The sequence below is a fragment of the Psammomys obesus genome, unplaced genomic scaffold, assembly GCF_907164565.1.
Source record: "Psammomys obesus unplaced genomic scaffold, mPsaObe1.curated_primary_1811, whole genome shotgun sequence".
NCBI classification, from domain to species: domain Eukaryota; kingdom Metazoa; phylum Chordata; class Mammalia; order Rodentia; family Muridae; genus Psammomys; species Psammomys obesus.
In genome coordinates this window covers 11,554,939-11,576,075 of record NW_026585691.1, presented here as the reverse complement: position 1 = coordinate 11,576,075, position 21,137 = coordinate 11,554,939, and the positions used below count along the sequence as shown (strand labels likewise).

At 54.3% G+C, this 21,137-nt stretch overlaps 1 protein-coding gene and 2 long non-coding RNA genes across 9 annotated transcripts in view; 1 reads left to right on the top strand and 2 right to left on the bottom strand.

Moving 5' to 3' along the window:
* The window catches only part of Onecut1 (one cut homeobox 1), a 33,018-nt gene extending 29,517 nt beyond the window's left edge, over positions 1-3,501 (bottom strand). For 2 of the 5 annotated variants that reach the window (XM_055598522.1, XM_055598515.1), the window contains exon 1: positions 1,943-3,500. In XM_055598522.1, the coding sequence (XP_055454497.1) occupies positions 1,943-3,056 (1,114 nt within the window). In that variant the 5' untranslated portion in view covers positions 3,057-3,500. Of the gene's footprint in view, positions 1-1,942 lie in introns of all 5 variants that reach the window. The other 3 variants (XM_055598488.1, XM_055598498.1, XM_055598506.1) reach the window with 2 other exon arrangements.
* On the top strand, positions 2,206-10,354 carry LOC129670108 (uncharacterized). Its single transcript, XR_008719127.1, has 3 exons — positions 2,206-2,282; positions 6,078-6,165; positions 8,810-10,354. It is a non-coding gene; the product is annotated as an uncharacterized LOC129670108 (long non-coding RNA).
* A 1,604-nt stretch (positions 10,355-11,958) lies between these two features.
* On the bottom strand, positions 11,959-16,860 carry LOC129670095 (uncharacterized). Of its 3 annotated transcripts, none has more exons than XR_008719126.1 (3): positions 16,530-16,860; positions 16,053-16,152; positions 11,959-13,295 (listed from the first exon to the last, which is right to left on the bottom strand). It is a non-coding gene; the product is annotated as an uncharacterized LOC129670095 (long non-coding RNA). The 3 variants fall into 3 exon arrangements; XR_008719125.1 differs by having other exon boundaries at positions 11,959-14,559; positions 16,530-16,858; XR_008719124.1 differs by having other exon boundaries at positions 11,980-12,327; positions 16,530-16,852.
* Between the last annotated feature and the right edge of the window lie 4,277 nt (positions 16,861-21,137).

Sequence of the window (21,137 nt, the reverse complement as noted above, 5' to 3'; positions counted from 1 at the left end):
CTGTGCATGCCCCTATCCCGGCTCGGTTTTCTTATCTGGAGGTCAGAGGGCCTCGAACAGGATGGAGAGGTTAGATTTCCAGGACTAGGCAACCATCTTGGTACAGGACCTCTCAGTTTGTCCTTCCAGGGTGTGACAAAGGATCGTGTGTAGGGTCACTGATGTCTGGAGTAGTGGGATGTGACTCTGGTGAGGGAGGACGCTTTTTATCCACCCTTCCGAGCCCCACACTGGCTAGCCCTACCTGCCTGGAAGGTCCTGAGCACTGGCTTCAAGAGGGTGCATTGGACAGGTCTGAAAATGGGCCATTCGGGAGGGCAGCAAGATCAGCTGCCCGCGGGGGAGGGGCAGCAAGGGGCCCACCAGGGGCTCCAGTTCTACCAGGAGTGCTACCCAAAAGAACCGCGGAGCTTAGGAATGGCATTCCGTGAGCCCGGGTCTCCTGCCCATTGCCTCATCAGAATCCTGGGCGCACCAACCCGAGCCCGCCTTGAGAACTTGACAGCAAAGGACTTAGCTATGCCGGAAAGAGGCTGAAGCAGCGCGGGTGCCCATGACCAAAGGCCTCTGGATGTCAGAGGCAGGGGACACTAGGGTAGGCTAGCGGGCTAGGATCCTAGGCTAGTCCGCACCTGCCTCTCCCCAGCTTCTCATTGGCAGGCACCGGGTGGGGGGAGGGAGGGTGGTTCGGCCTCAAGCTTTGATTTTAGTCTGTGAAACGGCTCAGTGCCCTCGGCTCAGGGCGGATTGACTGTCTCTCATTCTCTAGGGACGAATTAATGGAGAACGATCAGTTAATTAACAAACCCTCATTCCAGCGTTTACCTTTCTCTTCACCAAGACTGAGACCTGGGCGCAGGGCTCAGATGAGGCTGTGTGTGGCTTGGGGCAGGGGTGGGGGTTGTGTGTGTGTGTGTGTGTGTGTGTGTGTGTGTGGTGGGGGGCCGTGCACACTGGAGTCAATCAAGGCGGCACCCTCCGCCCAGGGCTCGCGAACACAGTCTGCCCCTGGGCTGCCCTCTCCTCGGGTCGCCGAGTGTGCCTGAACCCCCCGTGCGGTCCCAGCTGGCTTCAGCCGTGCGCTAGGTCTCCCGGCCCACATCAAGGAGCCAGGCCTGGCGCCTGCACTTGGCAGCTGAGACTTTTAGTGCTCAAACCGCCTGCTAGGGATTTCGAAGTGAGAAGACAGGCTTGCTGATGTGAAGGACATCTACACATCCCCACCCAGGAACACAAGAGACTTAGTTGAAAAAAAAAATCACGAGGACGAAAATGCGAGTTGTCATCTGTGGGTCCCTAGGCTCAACCGGGAGCTTCATGGGGGGGGGGGAGGACGCGATTCCTGTCCGCCTCTGTCTCCCTCCTTTCCACAGCCCGTCACACGCTCAGCCCCTGTGTGATAACCCTCCCGAAGCTGCCCATCGCTGGCAGGTTTTGGAATCTGTGTACACACCCTAACTGAAGTGCGGTTCCCCCAGCACGCGGTGCCGAGAAAACAGGGCGAGAGTGGCTCTCCGCAGCCAGCTTGGCCAAATACTGCCTGGCCGCTTGAGAGACCACCGATCCGCGCGCCGGGTGGATGTCCCGGGCAACCGGAGCCGGTTCCAGGCAGGATCCGTCCCTTTTCCAAAACCCGCGGTGCTCGGCCAGGTTCCTAGAAACCCTCGGCCTGTGGCTGGAAACCTCGCGGCTCTGTCCCCGAGCACGGAGGCAACCCCGGAGTCGCAGAGGTCCGCGAGGCCTCCCACGAAGCACCTAGCCCCCGTCCCGAGGAGGAGGAGGAGGCTGGCTCCCCGAGCTGGCTCTCCCAGGTCCAGGGACACCCCTCTTGGAGGAAGGGGAGGCGGAGCGGGGCGAAGCGCGCCTGGCCTTTCCTCGCTCCCTCCCACCTTCGGTCCCTCATCTCGCCCACGCGCCCCGTCGCCCATCCGGCTGGGCTCACCTGCCAAGCGGAGCGCAGACATGCGCTGGAACTCCGGCTCCTGCAGCCACTTCCACATCCTCCGGAATGTCTCCCGGCCGGACTTGAGTTTGCTCCAGGGCTTGGGGTTTCGCAGCAGGTCCGAGAGGGTCCCCTGGGAACGGCAGAGCACCCTCTGCGCGAAGATGGCCTGCGGGATGCTGTAACGCTTGAGCTCGGTGGTGATGCGCTGCGCCACCTCTTTGGTATTGATCTCCTCCATCTGCCCTGAATTACTTCCATTGCTGACCTGCGCGCCGGTCACCGAAGGGTTGGGCTCCCGGGCCGTGCCCAGGAGCTGTCCGTGGCCCTGGGCGTTCAGGTGGGCATGGGGATGGTGAGGAGGAAGGCCGTTGATGGGCACCATGCCGGCGGAGGTGGGCGTGAGGTGCTGTTCCCCGTGGCGACCGAGGATGGCAGGGTGGTGGGCTTCAAAGCCGTTGGGGGTGAGCATCTTGTCGGTGGGCATAGCCGCGCCGGGGTGGGCATAGTGGGGAAGCCCTTGCTGGGAGTTGTGGATGCTGCCCAGACCGGAGCCAGAGAGGGGCGAGAGGCTCTGGCCCATGCCAGCCACGTCCTTGTGGTAGGGGGTGTAGAGGTTATTCATGGACGCCAGCCCGCGCTCGTCCCGCATGAGCGTGAAACTCCCGCTCACGTTGCCCGCCAGGCGCTGGTGGTGGTGCGGGTGGTGGTGGTGGTGGTGGTGGTGATGGTGGTGGGGGAACTTGTCGGACACCGTGGAGATGGGCGGCAGCGGCTGCAGAGGGGTCAAGGTGGTGTAGGTGGTGGGCATGCTCATACCTGGGGGAGTCTCACAGGCCATGGTCATGGTGGGGTGCAGGGGGCCGGCCAGGCTGTGCTCGGGGGCTCGGTGGTGGTGGTGGTAGTCGCCGCCTCCGCCGCCGCCGCCGCCGTCCAGCAGGGACGCCATGCCCATGGCGCGCGGGTGCGCGGGGGGCAGGTGGCCGCCGCCGCGGTGCCCCACGGAGCCGCGCGAGTGCGGGCTGCCGCCCAGCAGGTCGGCGGGGGCGGGCACCGGCTCATGGCTCACCCCGTGCAGCTCGCCGATCGCCTCCATGCTCAGCTGCGCGTTCATTGTGCTGCGGGCGAGCGGGCTGCCTCATCGATGTGGCCGGGCAGAGGCGGCGAGGGGCGCGCGGGGTCCGGGCTTCGCGTGGGCCGCCGCCGGCGACCGGGGCCTGCTCGTCCTCTCCCGGTCGGGATGCTCGGCTCTCGCTCTGGAGCGTGCGTGTGTGTGTCTGCGTGGCTCGCCTCCTCTCCGGCTCCCACCTTCCCTCCGGTTGTTTTTTTTTTTTTTTTCCTTTTTTTAATATTAATTTCCAAAAAGGATCCGCGCTGTTGGGAGAGCGCGGGTGCCCCACGCGCGCCCGGCCCAGCCCCTCTCGCCCCTCTCCTTCCTAGAATCCCGCTGCCCCCGGCTCCCCTGCTGCGGCCCGCTCGCCTGCCGCGCCCGCTGCCTGGCCGTGCCGCCCGCCGGCTCGAGCCATGGCTCGGTTACTGTGGCAGACTGTGGCCGCGATCCCCCTGGCCGCCGCCGCCGCCGCCGCCGCCGCCCGCTGCCCGCCGCCCGCCCTCCCGCCTGCCGGGCGCAGCGCGCATGCGCGCCCGCAGGCCCCGCCCCCTCGGCCCCGGCGCCCGGGCTTCGTGACGTCCCAGTCCAAATGGGTCTGCGGTGGGGGGGTCGCGGGAGGGGGCGGGGGCGCCCGGGGCTCTCTCGGCGGCGCCCGAGGGCCCGGGGGCCGTGAGCACGTGCCCGGGACGCGCGCGGAGCGTCCCCCGGAGCCGCCGCGGCGGTCATCCGAGAGGGACATCCTCCCCCCACCCCATCCCGCTCTTCCTCACTTCCTTCTCTTTTCTCTCTCTCTCTCTCTCCCCGGCCAGATTTTTCTGCCCGGTTTCGATCCCCGTGGGCCGGCCAGATGGGGGAGAGCCGGGGGCCCTGGGTCCGAGTTGCTGTTTCCCCGGGGCAGGTTCCCCGCGGGGAGCTGGGGGCTGCGCCCAGGCCTTCGCCCATTTGCCCCATTGGGCTTCATCCCCTGGAGGGTCCCTGGGGGCCGGCTCCGTCCTCATCCTTAAATGCTTGGCCTCCGGGGCCCCCGGGGGGGCGGTGATCCTTGACGACCTGGGGCAGCCCGGCCGCTGTTGAGCCCACACTCTTTCCAGCGCCCCTCGGGCCCGCCTCTCCCCATCGTGGGAAAGAGGAGCCCTCAGCGCCCAGAGTCGGGATGGAGGCCACCCCTCCGCTGTCCCAGACCCCGGGGACCTTCCGCCGTGCCCTCTCCCCCTCCCCCCCCCCCCCCCCCCGTTAAGGCGACGCCCTGCCTGGGTTAACTCTGCTCGGGTTTCCTGAAGGAGACGGGAGAGAGTGCCTCGATGGTCCACCCTGGGGGGGGGGGGTGGCTGGTCTTTCAGTCACTCCGCAGCCTCCCTAGAAAAGCACCCAGAGGCCGCGGCTGCAGCTTGGACGTCCCCACGCGGGCAGGGCGCACGCGGCAGCGCAGGCCTCGGCTTGGCCCGCAGGGACGCTTTCCTCTTCCTAAGCGTCCCTGCAAGAAGCCTCCAGATTTGAAAATCAATTCAGCTTTGGGCATAATTGCGCCCCTGTCACAGTCACGCTCCAATCCGGGATTGAACCCGGGCCTTAGGCTTGGTGGGGACGCGTGGGGAGGCCCCCTGTGTGGGACACACACCCGGCCGCCACATGCCGCGGCTTTCTTTTATTTACAAAAGAAAGAAAGAAAAAAGTCCGTAACAAAAGGCAGAGCCTTGTCTGCTTAGGTGCTTTTATCCCTCGGAGAAAGGACAGATGTGCCCATTGTCAGGCCCTTGGCAGTTAGGCCGGGTCAGCGCCGGAGCCTCAGCCCGGGGCTAGCGGTGTTCACAATAAGGAGAGCCTCAGAGCGGGGTTTTCAGGGCTCAGCTACTAACAAACTCGGTGAGGCCTGCTCTGCGCCAAACACAGAGCCCACCGCCTGTGTTTCCCTCTGACGGTTTTCAGAGAGCCTAGGACTGAGTCGAGGTGGTAGGGTCAAAGAGGAAATTCTGGTATGGTCAATTCTGGGGCCGAAAATACCATCAGCTAAGGCATAGACGAGTTCATCTCTCAGCCTAGGTCCCTGCCACCAACAGCACAAAATCACTCCAGGTCACTCAAGGTCAGTCGGTACACTAAGCATTCCTAGAAGACTAATTCTGCTGGTTCTCATCCTCAGAAACACCTCTATCCTACCCCAAAAACTCTTGTGGATCCTACTTATTGTCCACTTGGTCATGATCTTTTAGGAATCTGGAGTGCCCCCCCCCCCACGCCCTAGGAAAAGGTCATTGAGGGGAAAATATATTGGCCCAAACCAAAATTAATTCATTTCTTTATCATCTCTTCAGACTCATTCAAGCATAAAACATTTTCTATCCAGTGAATCAGCCAAATGCACGTTTCTTCATTTTTATTTTTTTATTTTTTCTAATCCCTTTCCTTTTCTATAGAGAACTTGCCTTTCCTATAAGATCAAAGGGTGGTTGAAGCAATCTCAGCTCAGCTGTTTCTGCCGCCATATTTTAGTCCCATTGAAATGATTGATCTGCCCTTGTGGCCATCTCTTCTTGAAAAACAATTCCTTTAAAAAAAAAATGAAAGAAATTGGTACACAAATTGTTCATGGTGTTATCCTCTTCCAGTTAATTGAAGACCGGATCTTGGAAAGTCCTCCTGGCTGAGCCCCTGGAGCCTACCTGAAGAGGGTGGGATCAAGTCCCCATGCCAGCAGGGGACTTTGTCAAAAAGGTGGCTTGTTTCAGCCTTGCTCACCTACCTCAGTGTGTGGCATCCTAACCCCTTACAATCACAGTCTTGCAAGGCAGAACTTGGTTTGCAAATCTTCCTCCTTCTCCTTCTCTCCCTCCTTCCCCCTCCTCTGTTTCACACCTTTCATTGAAGCACTGTTTTTCTGTTGTTGGTGAGTCAAGGCATTGACCTCTCAGAAGCATTTCCTGTAAGGTGGGTAGAAAGGACTTTTTTTTTCCTGGCCTCTGAGGGACCGTCAGATGCTAGGGGACTGAATTTACCTGTTGTCATCTTGTCTTCTTCCCTTCTCAGAGTGCCCAGCAAAAAGCTTGGCCCCTTAGATGTACTCCGAGGGAAGAAAGCATTAGAGTCTCTGGAAGAATTCCTCGACTCTGGGCAGGTAAGTGTGTGAGGCAGAGGGAAGAAGGAGTTATAGTTAACAGCTTCAGCTCTAAGCAACTGAAGGAGAGTTAAAGAAAAAATTAACACCAAAAATTATCTGAAAGTACACGTTGAAAAACGGGCTGAAGGCTCAAATAGATGCTCGATGCAGAAGTTTCACGTTGGAAACCAACTTTGGTGCTACTGGGGATTGAACCTAGGGCCTTGAGCTAGGCGAAGGCTCTACCACTGATGTTTATCTTTGTAATGTCTTAAGTGTGTGTATGTGCGTGTGTGTGTGTGTGGGGGGGGAGATGAAATTTGTCCTCTGCTAGATAGGCTACAATTTGCAAGGCAACACAATCAGACTTGGGGGAAAGGCCATTCTTGTAAATGCTGGCCACGCAAGGCTCTCTTAGGACGGTGAAGAGTCAGAGTTCATGGGCTTAGCTCGCTTTGTGACCAGGAGAGAAGGAACATATGGACCATTCAAAAGAAATGTTTCTAGTTTCTTTGGGCCATCGGGTGCTCAGTTGCTATTCGGTGTCCGGCAGTCCTGGGGTTTAGAAAGTGTTTCTACGCAGGGTTTCAGGGCGAGAGACACTTGGCTACAGCCAAGCCAGCCAGCACTTTGGAGGCTTTGCAGAGTCTAGAATGAAACTCCCCGGGGGAGGGGCAGGCCAATGGCGCCGGGCTACAGCAGAGCCCGGGTTAAAGGCGGCGAGAGACCTGATTCTAGATGCTTCCTGCAGGGTCCTCCCGTCTTCCTCTGGAGTCTTTCCACCTCTCTGGAGAAGTTTCTTCCGAAAATTGCTGTTGGCTGAGAATAGGCAATAATTTGCAAGAAAAAAAGTGGTCTGATGGTGTAGTGTTGAAAACAACAAAAATAACAAAATTAGTTTTCAGTTCCGTGAGGTGTGCCGTCTGTCTGTCTCATCCCTGTGGAAGGAGTGCTCCAACACTCCGCTTCAAGCTTTGCTTCTGCGTTTAGTGTCCGTGCAGTTTTAATTCGTCTGTTCAGTTATCCCCCTTTCCTTCCTAAACATCCTTTTGCGAGTGGAAATGATTTTTAAACCCTTTTGCACCACCAATTCTTTCATCTCTCACCCACCCACCCCCATCCCCAAAGATGACGCCCGCGGAAGGGCGCTCGGCTCCCTCCAACCCCGCTAACACAGAGTTCCAGGAACTGCTTGGAGCCACCTCGGTGGCGGTCTGAAAACTGACCACTAGCCGAGCCTCTCCGGTTACTTCCTGGGCAAGCAAGAAAACCGCTTGCTCTCCTGGGAAGCTGGATGAACTACCAGCGGATTCCTCTGGGCTGAAACTTTCTGGGGAGATCGCCTGCTTCGGCAAAGGCGCTGAGGGGTGTCCGCAGTGGCCGTGGGACTGAGGGGGAGGCTTCTGCCTCCTGGGTGACGGGTGGCGGGGGCGCACAGGTTAGCCTGACTCCCGGGGAAATCGGTCTTGCGTGGTCTGGCCTTCAGTGGGCTGTGTCTCGTGGTCGTAATTTTATATTAACGGAGGAGGAACCCTGCGAGGAAGCCAGTGGAGTTTTCCAGATTTGGGGTGGCTAACGGCGAACGTTCCTTTTTCAGCCCTCCCCTTTTGGGGGTCTGCGATGGGTTAGCACTGGCCTTCGGGTGGTAGAGAGTGCCAAAGCTGGACATTGGAAAGGAAGGGGCTGGGGGTGAGGGCCCGCACCTTGGTGCCATTCCAAGCGACCAAAAGTAAGAAAGGCTCAGATGGGTGAACGGAAGGCTACGTGTACTCGCGATGCTCTCTCCAGTACAATATTCTTCTCCGACTCTGGTGATAATTAGGAAGCAGCAGTCACCAGCCACCGCCCAGCCGGGAGCCTCGGGCTGCGCAGGGCTTGGGCCAGCCAAGTACTACCCTAAGCCGGGCCTACTCACGCCCACTTGGCGAACTCTAGAGTCGCCTGGCAACGCCGACGCAGGCCCAGAACAGCTGCACTTGGGAAGGAGGAAAACTCTTTAAACAAATCATTTTGGTGTCTAATCAATTAGTGTTTGCGCAGTCAAGTACCATAGATTTAACAGAATAATCGTTACTGCCCTTGTCTTTATTTGACCCGCAGACACCTAGAAGATTTAAAAATAAAACGCAGGTGTTCTGAACGCCTGCCCCGTTGCTTGCGCCTCCCTCCTCTCGGCCTGCGCCGCTGGGTTTGGCTTTTGCTTTCTCCAAGGGGAGACTCATCTCTGTCTTTGTCCTTCACTCTCCATACTTCAGTCCCCGTCCCCCGACCCCTCGTCCCCCTCACTTCCGTCCTGGCCTGCCTTTCACAAATCAGCCACCTTATTGGTCTGTCCTCACCCTTGGTCTCTGACCCAGAGACTCTGCGGGAAGGCCCTTTAGCCTGAGCGCCATCCGGCTGTAGGATTATGGACTGGACCAAAGTCCCCCATCCATCCCAACGCCCAGGCCCAGACCTCAGCCTTTATACGCCTTTCATAACCTAAGACGCAAGGCTTCTGTGCTTGACCTCTAGTTTCTGTGGAGGTGGGGAAAAGACCTTGGCCTAGGTGTGTGTGTGTGGGTCTTGCATGCGTTAGGGGTCTTGCTCCATACATGCAAACAATTGGATTCTCTCTCCGTCTCTGTCTGTGTCTGTCTGTCTGTCTCTCTCGCGTTAAAAGGAGAAGGTAGAGCACACAAGCTTTGGTCCACATCCCATCATCACCTGGCTGTGGAGAAGGCTGTGCCAGGCTGCGGCGGGACTAAAGAAGAGCCAACGCAAGAGGGGTACCCACAGGGCAGGCAGCTGTCTACCAGATGCAAGCTTCTCTGGTCCACAGGGCCTCCGGACTCTTGCAGCCCACTTCACACGTGTGTGTGTGTGTGTGTGTGTGTGTGTGTGTGTGTGTGTGTGTGTGTAGCTGCGTGGATGCGGGAATGCTTCACCTCTGGAGTCCCCACGCCTGAGATGAGGTCCCAGACGATTGTCCGTGGGGCTAAGAGACATAGAGGTGGGGCTGTGGGAATGTGGACGTGCAGGCGAGAAACTTGGCAATACCCACCCACCTGCGCCCTCTTTCCTTCCTTTAAGGAGGGGGAGGGGGTCGGCAGTGGGGCTCACATACCCGCGCGGAGCTTTTATTGAATACTAGGCTGTAACTGTACCAGGAGAGGGTGGGTGGGAGGTGGGACTGAAGGCGATTCTGTCCCCCACCGTGGCTGTTCCAGATGCCCCAAATACTCCAGAGGATTCCCACCTCCCTGGAACTAACCGGCACCCTGTTCCCTACATCACCTGAGAAACCTTCCTCCCAACAATAGATGGTCATAATGTACTTGACTAATGCCCGTATTTTCCTGTTTAACATACATTAATCCAAGTAACAAAAAAAAAAAATCAATATCGCTAACAACATTGCAAACAAATCTTAGTCCATCTCACACAAAAACCTCCTCAGATTTTCAATCACTCCCATCGCCTTGAATTTTGTTAATCTCCGAGGCAGCTCATAGTAGCTCCTGGCTACTGTGAAAGTAACCTCCAACTTTTTAATAGCCGTCTCTAAAATTCCATCCTCCCCCAACCTTTCATCGTGGGTATATATGTGGAGAGCCACTTCAGGACCATCTCAGGACCTCAAGTTCTCCAAAATCTGTCCCATTGGGCACCAGCAAATACCTAAGGTCACCGGACAATATTCTGGATTTTGTTTCTCTCCTGGACAAAACTCTGTATGTGGTAGATTCCAGCATCTTCCCAGAGTAGGGGACCCCACACTTCCGATCTTCTCAGGCTTTTGGTGTCTATTCTAGCTATCCTGAATCTAATGTCAGCTGGCGGTTCTTGCTGGGAGTTTATTGTAATAATTATTTTTAAAAAATGGTGTTTTCCGCCCGAAAGAAACAAAATAGAGGGGCCCGGCTAATGAAGGAACTTAGGTTTGCAAAACACCATAAATAATTCATTATTGTATTTCAAGGGAAAAAATAGCTTTCTTAAATCATCTCCGCAATATAAATGGCAGACTTACAGTACAGTCCTGGTAAGCCTAAATTTTTAAAGGAGTAATATTCAAAGAGACATAGATGTCTGTATTAATTATTTATTCGCCGGTGCCTTCCTTCGTTTCTGACTTATTATTAATTAGGCGCCTCCAGTCTCTCGCAGAGCGCTCCACTGAGCCGGTTGCAGCTTTAAATATGAATTAAAAGCAAATCCAAGCTACTGTAATGCGAAAATTATTCCGTGTCTTGCATGGCAGAGATGAATAGCTGCGCGGATCAATACGGCGAAACTCGGCTCCCAACGACAAGGTTATTGATAGTTCGTAGTAATGACATTAATGAGGGAAAAAAAGGGGGCACAGCCGCCCACCGCCTTGGAAACTTTTTAGCCACTGAAACCCCGCAATAAAAAAAACGGGAAGGGGGCAGGCAGGAATCGGGCTTAAGTGTAAGGAGAAAATTATTTATGAAACCCGGATAAATAACTTCGGAAACCTTGATGCATTTGAACCTAACGGCTCTCGGCTACTGACGGCCCTGGCTCCAGCTGGGGAGACCGCGAAAACCCCAGGCCGTGGAGAGCTGGGGGGCCGGGTGCTCTCCAGCGGCCTGAGCCTCCGGTGCGCGGCCCCTCTTCCCGGTTCCCTGCTGAAGGAGCCTCTGGAGGCGCCGTTGACCGAAGATTCTGGAAGTGGGTGGAAGGGGACCGGCGGGCGAGGCGGACACCCACTGTCCGCGAAGGGACGGGAGGCCGCACCTCTGGGGCCAGGACTTCTAGCCTGGGCCTTTCCTGGTGTTGGCTTGGCATCAGTCCCCGAAGCGGGTGGGGGTGGTGTCAAACGCTGCGGGCCTCGTGGGGGCCCAGGGTCCGCTGGACACGCACCTCGCCGCGGCCCTAGGGATGGAAAGACTGTTGGAGACCCCGCAGGGCGCCCAGGCCCTGCATCCCCCATCCTCACCCGTCCCCCGCCCCCCATCCCTCTGCTCTCCTCCGAGTTTACCCCGGCCGCAGCCCGGGCGCTCTGGGCACGCAGAGCAGGAGGGCTCGGGTCTTCACCCACGTCGGGTCCTCTGGGGCCACTGAGGCTGACAGCCCCGGCATCGACCCCTCTCCCTGTCCCCTGGCCGAGGCCACAGCGAGGGAGGACGAGCACAGCGGCGCGGATGCCCGAAAGGTCACATCCTGACCCTGCGGGGCATCAGGAAAGGTCAGGGCGGGAGGGACCGCCGTGAGCCCGTGGTCCCCTCCCCCCTCTGCATGGCTCTCATCCTCCCCGTCCCCTCCCCCAGCACGAGGACAGGCCTGGGGGGGGGGGCGGAGGTCGTGGTGACCCTGACAGCCATGGCTGCGGGCAGGCAGGCCTGGCGGCGGTTCTGGCGCATCCTGGCTCAAGTGAAAAGTGGGGACTGGAGCCGAAAAGGGACGGGAGACGTCCGGCGCGGTCGACCACAGTTTTCTTCAGAAATAGGGGTGATTTTGTATTATTATTATTATTATTTTTTTGTGGTCAATTTGGTCTTTTAAGACACTCTCCCTCCCTTCCTGCTCCGTTTCCTTTCGGTCTTTCGAGTCATCCCCTTTCTTTCAATTTTCTTCCTAGGCCCCTCTGTCCTTTTTCCCACTCTCCCCCTGCTACCTCCAGGCCTGTTTTTGAAGAAGGAGGGGCAGGTGAACCAAGGGCCCACCTGCGCTTCAGTGATTCCTCGCTCCTTTTCTCCCCGATGCCCGGTGAAGCTTCTCTGCTAGGTTTTTCGCTACTGCCAAGGCTCGTCTGGTTGGAGCCTGGGCTTGTCACCATTTGGGAAGAGTTTCTAGGACCCCCCCCCCGCAGTGTCACGTCGAATTCCTGATATCAGCAAGACTTCTCCGTGATTATTATTATTTTTTGTATTTTACTTTATTTTGTTAATTAAAGGGAAAACTAAAACGAATCTCAGAAGCTGTAACCACTCAACTATCCAGATGAGCCTTCGTTCTACTTCAGGTGGTTAAGGTGAAACCGATCTCCGGAGAGTTAGACCAAAGCCAAACTTCCTGCTACTGAGGAAAAAAAAAAATCTCTTTTCAGGTCCCCAGCGAACTTCGTGTTTCAGAGGCGCCTGCCCCCGTTCCCGCACACAAACACAGGATCCACGGGCCTCGTCACCACAGGGTCCACAAGCAATGAGCCTTTCAGAAAGGAAACACAACAGACTGCAAAAGAAAAAAAAATCACTTGATTCTAGAAAAAAAAATCAATATCGAAATTAGATTTATTGTCTGCTTATGCGATTAAAAATGACAAAGTGTTGGCTTTTATTTTCATAAAAAGACAGAAGGCTGAACAAAATAATTTACTATTGAGCTCTTTTGTGTTTCATTTACCTGGCAACACGGGGTGGGGGTGGGGTGGGGGTGGGGTTAAGGCAGCTGGGAAGTGCAGTGCTACGGCCAGGAGCCCCCACCCACCTCCCCCGGAGAGGTGGCGGCATCCTAACTCAGGACTTGACTGCCGCTCCACAAGCCAGGGAAAGAGATTTCCCAATCTCCAGTCGGAAGCAACTGAGTCCAGCTTAGAAGTTCTCAGCTCAGACGTGGCTCCAAAGGCGGGCTGGGTGACCCCAATATGACCTCACCCCAGGTCTCAAGTCTTGTTTGCCAAGGTAACTCTCAGTTCAGGGAGATCTAGATTGCTTTCTTTGGACTCAAAGGCCCCAGCACTCAGCCACCTACCCGTCTAGGAAGGACTGCTTGGAGTCAGTCTCCTCTTCCCTGTCAGTGTGTGGGGTTTTGTTTGCTTGTTTGTTTGTTTGTTTTTGTTTTCAGAGCTTGTGCTGGGATCAGCAACGTGTTTGTCTGTTTCCACACCAGCCTAGGCTAGATTGTTTTCACGTGTAGCGGCTGTGAGTATACTTGAGGAATATACTATACTGAACATGCTACGATTGCATCAACAGCCGGGTTTTGTTTGTGTTAAAATCTACAGGAAAAAGAAAACCGAAAGAGCCACCATGAATCTCCCTCCACGCTTCCATCATCTTCAAGCTGAGTGTCCCAAATCTACCGCAGCTTCTCCACTTCTCCCACACTCGAGGCTGTGAACGTTGTCTACAGTGCCCACGCCTACATTTCCACTGCCTTGTTCTGAGACAACGTGGCTTCACAGGCATTTAGCAGTACCACTAGGAAAAAAGAAAGAAAGAAAGAAAGAAAAGCTACCCAGCCAGGTCCCTTAGAGCTTAAATACACCTTCAGGTTCAGAGCCAGGCGGCACACGCTGGGACTCATTTAGAAAAATCTTTAATTGCTTCTTTTTGTTGTTCCTGTTGCTTGTCTGGAAACCAGCCTGGAGGGTTTATTTAGCTCCTAGTATTTGTAGAAATGCATCTCCTGCCAGCCATCTCCTCCATAAACGCTCCAGGTGTCAGGACTGAAGGAAGAGTAGGGTATGAATTGCTGGCTCCTTGGAAGTCTGACAGGTTCTGTGGTCTGACCCAGGTGGACTTGCTCTCTTTTGAGTTGGGGTGGCTTTCTCCCAGATAGAGGCGGTGAGGCAGGTGAGGTGTGGGCCCCTCTCTAGGCCAGGAAGGAGATGGGCATTGGCAGGGCAAGCCTTTGGGTCTCCTACTTGGGTGCAGCATCAACTCCTTGCAAACTGTAAGGCAAAATCCTAGACCAGCTTCTGGAGGAACCCACCTGGCCTTTCCCGCTGCCCTCCAGGGCAAAGTCTTCTCCAGCCTCATTTTGGGGAGAAGCAACCTCTCCCCAGCAACCCTGGAGCCATGAGTTCCAGGCTCAAAGGTCAGATATGAGATATTCTCTGGTCTTTGTGGTGCCTCCTATGCAGAGGCGCCTTGGCCACACGGTTGAACATGGCTCTTGTCATGGAGGCCGGTTGTCAACTGCCAGCCAGACTCAGATCTCAGAATGCCGACTCCTCCCTAGCCACTCTGTAATGCTGTACAGTCTTTGAAAGAGTGAGAGGGGGTGGAAATTTAGGAGATGATATTCATATAGCAAAGTCAAGAAATCTTTTGTTCAGTGTTTCTTCAGGCAGTTCCACCTTGGGCCAGCTTTGACCAATAGCCTGAGGAGCAATCTTCCATTGTCTCCTTTTCTTCCTCATCCTGGTTAGAGCCGGAAAGAACATGCCAAACGAACATCCAGCCTTCCAAGTGAGCAAATCTATTCCAAAGGGGTCAACTTCCCCCACCCCCGAATTGGGGGGAGGGCAGAGCAGGCAGAGTAAAAAGCAGGTTTCTATGCCTGCCCACGTGTCTCCATGTCACATCTCCATCCGTTCCTGCTGGTCAGGGCTGGATTCGCTTGTTTCCAACCTCAGTTCTGAGCCTGGAGGAGCCCGTAGTTAGAATTCTCTCTCCGACGAAAGCCGTGGTCAATAGAATTCTGGGTATCAAATGAGCAATAATTTGCTGTGGCTACATGCTGGATAATGAAAGATGTTAGTGGGATCAATAAAAAATGAAAACACTTTTACTTACATCTTGAGTTACAGTTTTAGGAGAGGGAGAGAAGCAACCAGCCCAATGGTACTAAGGCTAAGTCCGTCCCCAGAGCCACCAGGTTTCCTCACTATTTGACCAGCCCTTCCTGACCCCCGGGGCCTCTACTTTCTTCCGTGCTGACAGGAGAGAAGACTATTTGCATTAAATTAACTCCACAGGAACCGGTAATAACTTAACTGCCTGGGCTTTCTTCTTCCCCCAAAGGCAGGAATAAAATTAAAATAGTTTCCCGCCAGAACTAAAGGTCCCCTAATTGGTTGTAGTTTACGGAAAGTGTATGCAAGCGTTTCAAAGTGACTCTGTCTTTTGACAGCCTCGGAGTGCACACTTGACCAAGATGGCTCCGGGCAGGCCTCTGGTCTCCGGGTAGACACTCAAGGGCAAGGCCACATATTTCATTCTTTCGGCTTCGTTTTGTGTTGCGGAGAAACCTCAGTTTTTAAATCCCCCCCCGCCCCCCGATATTATTTGCCAGCATCTCTTTCATACTTTCATTTGCTTTGTCCAATTTGCCTTCAATTTCTGTTGAATTTATTTGTCCCAACCTGTCTGCTCTTCTCCCCGCTCGATCTCAAACACGCTTCCACTGCTTTGGTTGCTAAGGAATCGGTTATGAAAGGAACGGGGAAACAGTTTACGTTTCTCAAAGAACGCTAAAACAGAAAGCCGACGGGGTGGGGGGCAGGATACTCCGTGCGTTCTGCACGAAGCAGGCACCCCCCCGAGCGCCCTCCGCTCGGAAGTGATGTGAGACGAAGGTTTGAAAACGCGCCCGGCTACGTCTACAGGTTTAAACGACCCCCCCCCCATACTTAAAAAACAAAACAAACAAACAGAACACAGATTCGGTAACCGCTGAAGAGAACGAGATAGTTTATATATCACGACAGTTAGAGTCTCAAGGTCAGCGGCCAGGACTGTCCTTAGAAGGGTTGGGTGAGGTTGGGGAGGGGGTGACAACGGAAAAACCCGGGCCATGTAAGAAACGTCAAATAGACGTGAGGGGAGAACAGACGGACCCCAGCTGGGGGCCGCGCCAATCCCCAATCCCGCCCGCCCCGTTGGCACAAGACACACTGAGCTGCGCGGGGCCCAGCCGCGCTCGCGTGCCCGCCTCGCCACCGCGGCACGCCATCCCCGGACTCCGGGAGAGAGGACGCCTCCCCGCTCTCATTTGCTGCTTTAAAAGCGGGGGGGGGGAAAGGGGGGCCACGGGGGGGGGGGGGGGGGGGGGCAGGCGGAATGGGGTCGGGGGGAGGGGGCTCCCCTTCTTCTCCGCTCCCTCCCCAGCCCCGGGCGTGACGCGGGCCCTGCCCTCTGCCCTCCCCACCCGGGGCTCCCACGCCCGGGAGCGCATGGCCGGCCGCGCGGACTACCCCCCTCCCCGGCCCACTGCCCAAGGCCCAGGCTTACCTATGGCGAAGGGCGAGTCTGTCTGCGCGCCTTGGCGTTGGCGGATGTCGCGGGCGGGTTGCTGGGGGACATGCGACAAGGTTTTGGGCGGCTTCGCCTCCTAGGAGCGAGGGGGACCCCGAGTCAGTTTGCGTAATTTCAGACGGGAACCGAGGAGGAGGCCGAGAGCTCAGTTTTGAAGTTTCCAATCCCACCCCCTCCCCCTAGAAGTCACCCCATGCCCTCCTGGTGCACAACCAAAAAAAGTCACCAGTGCGCGTCGCAGGTACCTATATACATACATATATATATATATAATATATAATATACATAATATATTATATATATATATTTGCGTTTATTTTAAAGACCAGGACGCAGCGGCCTCCCGGCCTCTCTGAGGCCTGGGGATTGCTGCAAGCTTGCGGGGTGTAGAGAAGCGGGCCAGGGAGAGACCACCAGCCTCTCCCCTCCCCAGAACCCCAAGTCCCCACGCACTCCTTCGGCTCCAGCTTTGATCCCGGTAGGGCTCAGTCCCCTCCCTCGCCGCGCTGGCTCGCTGGCACACACGCGTCTGTAGCCGTGGACGAACGGCTAATTCAGGAACCGGAGAGCCCGGGAGGAGCCCGGAGAAGGGAGGTGACCCCAGAACCCGAGCGCCGCTCTCGGCTCGCCCGGCGTCCGCCGAGCCGCTGGCTTTGGCTCAGGCCGGCCGCGCGTTTGGGAACGCAACTTGCATTTGAATAGCTGCCTGCGCTCGTTACGGGCCCGGGAAGGCTCTGAAAGGGAATCACTATGCAAATTGTCCCAGTTACAATCGAAAGGTTCGATCTCCCCGAGCCGCCTGACGGAAGTTGATGTCAGCTATCCGCGCGCTAGGCTGGCGTTACCGCCTTCGCCGGCCTGCTCGCCACCCCCGCTCACGCCTGCAGGGAGGATTTTTTATTTTATTTTATTTTTTGCTTATGTTTATATTTTCCCCAGTAATTAAAAAAAAAAGCATTAAAAACACTGTGTGTGTGTGTGTGTGTGTGTGTGTGTGTGTGTGTCTGGGGTGGGCACTGAAGGTGTTTTTTCTAGCAGGTTCAGTCCTGGAAGTCCCAAGGGCTCAAGGGAGGTGTGATGGCTGGGCTTTTCTCTCTCTCTCTCTCCCTTCCTTCCTTCCTTCCTTCCTTCCTTCCTTCCTTCCTTCTTTCTTTCTTTCTTTCTTTCTTTCTTCCCTTCTCCCTGCAGATGTTAATGGTGTGTCTGAAATAAAACATTTAGAAACGCACATATATACATATACGCACACACATATAAATGTAAAAATATATCTTTATAGAGCTTTGCAAGACCAGGAGGTGGAGGGGTTGGCGGTGGCTGGGTTGCATGCCTGCCTCCGACAGTCTGCTTTATCCTACAATGCAGGCTGCAGATCAATACTCGCTCACTGTAATCCCAGTAATTGTAGGACTCGCAGCTTTTATTTTAAAGAAATAGGACACTGGGACGCAGGCGGGCGGCAGAGGCCAAGGGGCTGGGTAGTGGTGCCTCCAGGAGCCTTTGGGCCTATCTCTCTCTCTCTCTCTCTCTCTCCATCCATCCCTCCATCCATCTACTTACCTATCTACCTACTATCTCTATAAAACCAGGGAATCCTGAGAGCTCTCCACAGTGGGATGGTGGCAGCACATGAGCCCCCTGGGACTTGCCAGGCCCTCCTGGCTTCTGTCTGGGAAAGGCAGATCTGGAGGTAGGATCAGCAGAGCAGGCAGCTCGGGATCAAGCCCTTCTACAGACCTGGTCTCTGCGGGGTCAGGTGGGTCCTGAGCCTTTCGGCCCTAGGAGCCGAGTCTGGGGTGCACACGTATCAGATCGTGTCTACAGAAAATCCTGGACGCCAGCCTTTGGCCTAGAAATGAAATGCCGGGGGGGGGGGCATACAGTCAGTTCCGGGCTGCATGGAGCCTTTTACTTGGCAGGCAGACAGAGGCGCTAGGACCCGGTGAAGCGCCCCCTCCCCCCCAGGCCGTGGCCTCCTCCTAGAGTGCGGCCCGCTGTGACCTAGCCCAAGGTCCCCCCTCCCCAGGCCCTGCAGGCCGCAGGCCGCCTCGGCAGCCCACCCCCGGCAGGCAGAGCCCAAGCAAGGCTGCCCCGGCCTGAGCCCCTGCACTGGCCTGCGCAGCTTCTGGCGCCCCCGAAAATGACCATCTGTCATTCAATTAAGGTTTCAGGGCAGCTGATGGGGGAGCGAGGGTCAGCGACCCCAGGACAAAACGGCCTGCTGCCTCGGATAGGAGAAGTTCAAATGTTAAACGAAGAACATTGTGTCCTGTCCTGGTCCTGGCCCCCACCGGGCCGCAGGTCCGGCCTGTGGACAGCAGCGAGGTGAAGGGCAGCGGTCATTAGACTTAGATTTCAGCTCTGGGCCGGGGCCCCTTCTGTTGGGCTATTTTGACCAGAGAACCTTTAACCCTTTCCCGCCAGCCCTCCCCCTAGGGTAGGACAGATTGTGGGAGAGAGAGACAGATGTAGTCCTATAAAGAGATCTGCTCACTAATCCTCAGGAAGTGCAAACGACATACCTAGAAGACAGACTAACAGTCACTATAGCAGACTAACTGAAGGGTCTTCCTAAAGTCTTACTTCAAAAAAAAATTTTTTTTTAGGGTTTTCATTTTTGGGGAAAGGGAGATATTTAATAAATGACCCGTCAGACCAGTGTGTAGTGCGTGTGTGTGTGTGTGTGTGTGTGTGTGTGTGTGTGTAAAAATTGCAGACTTCCTTTAGAAGGGTGCTAACCCATACATGGCTGAGTAGAGATGAGCTTCAGGTAGCTAGACATCTCCTTCTGGTGAAGGGGTCTACTGAGTAACCTGTCTCCTTTATACTTAAAAATATGTCAGTTGCCTTTCTTGTCTTCCTCTTAATTAAATGAGATAAAGAGGGGCCGGGGAACTAGCTCAGCACTTAAGAACACTTGCAGCTCTTTGCAGAATACCCAAGGCTCACAACTTTGATCAACTACATACAGCTCCAAGGGAATCTGATGCCCTCTACTGGCTTTCTTGGGCACCACACTCATATGCACATACACAAACAGGCGCATAAAGAAAAAAAAATAAGCAAATTCTATTTACTAAAAAAATGAGATGAGGAATATAATTGTTATGAATCATAAGAATAGAGCACATTAGGGATCCAGAAGCCATGGGCATTTAGGTATTCAAATTCCTTTCTCCACAGAGGACTAGGGAGAAGCAGTCACTTAGCAGATTCAGTGGAAGAGCCAATTATTTCTCTCAATTACTAGCCACGAAGCAAAAAACAAAAACAAAAACATTCAGTTAACGGGGTGGCATTGCAAGATATAGAAATAACTAGGTCTTTGAGCAGCAATAGAGGATGCCTTGGACTTCAGCCTCTAGTGCCCAATTCTTCACATGAAATCTAGCCCCTACTTTTTGGAAGTAACTATCAAGTAATCAATTAATCAATCAGGCATTCAGCATGGAAGTACCTTAGCAAATTTTTCATTAGGTAATAATGAATAATGCATGGCACTCCAGCATATTGACTGTGGTAAATGATTTAAGGTAAGGTGCTGCAAGTACCTTTAAATAAAATCAAAATAAAAAGTTTACCACAATCATAATCAAGTGTTCTGTCATCTTTCTATTGACCCACATAGCATCTTTCTTCAGGGACATTTGGAGTTATTTCTCCCCCCCCCTTACAAACAGACTAGAACAAATTGATGAATTGAGCTTTCACTATGCTAATTTAGATATTATAAATATTTAATTAACATCTCTAATAGCCAGTCATAGAGGGCCTCCGATCTACTTTACAGTCTTAGTAATCTAAAGTAAATGCTTTCCCCATTAATAGCCTGATGCCACCTTCGTAGCTTCCTCAGTAAAAAGGCTCTGTCTAGCCCAAAAGTAGAGAGATGCTAAATACCCTTCACCAGTCAGAGCCTTAGTCCTGGGAATAATGTCAGCTCTGTACAAATTCTATCTTGTCTCATTTTTTCATGAGGCTATTCTAAGAATTGGACCGATCTTTCCATTCCATTTTCAAAGTAAGACAATCATTTGTGGCTGAAGTAGAATAAGAGTGTATGATTTTAAATTTTATTTATGTATTCTCTCTCTCTCTCTCTCTCTCTCTCTCACACACACACACACACACACACACACCTATATGAGTTTTTTTTTTTCTAAAGGTATGTATGTGTATCATACAAGAGCATGGTGCCCATGGAGGTCAGAATGTTGTCAGATCCCATGGGACTGGATTTATAGATGTTTGCAAGCCACTGAGCAGGTGTTGGGAATGAACCCTCTTCCTCTACAAGAGCAGCAAGTGCTCTTTCTTAAGAACTAAGCCCTGTACACGTTTTATAAGGTATGTGTGACAAACTTCCCAGCATGGAGTATGCCAGACTTTCCAATGGAGAGTGGTATTAAGAAGAACAGGAAACAGGACAGGATCCTACCACAGAGGGCCCCTGTAAGACCCTACCCAGCAAGGTATTGAAGCAGATGCTGAGACTCATAGCCAAACTTTGGACAGAGTGCAGGGAATCTTATGAAAGAAGGGAGAGATAGAAAGACCTGGAAGGGACAGGAGCTCCATAAGGAGAACAACAGAACCAAAAATCTGGGCCTAGGGGGTCCTCCAAAAACTGATGAATCAACCAAGGACCATGCATGGGGAGGACCTAGACCCCCTGCTCAGATGTAGCCCCTAGCCACCTCAGTCTCTGTGGGGGTTCCCTAGTAAGGGTAACAGGGGCAGTCAGAGGCATGAACTTGGTTGTTTGCTCTTTGATCACCTCCTCCTGGTGAGGCGGCCTTACTAGGACACAGAGAAAGAGGATCCAGACAGTCCTGATGAGACCTGATAGGCTAGGGTCAGATAGTAGGGGAGGAGGACAGCCCTTATCAGTGGACTAGGGGAGGGACTTAGGGAAGGAGAGAGGGAGGGAGCGTGGGACTGGGAGGAGATGAGGGAGGGGGCCACAGCAAGGATACAAAGTGAATAAATTGTAATAAATAATAGTATAATAACAAAAAAATTAAAATAGAAGAAATCTGAACCCCAAAGGATCCAATTAAG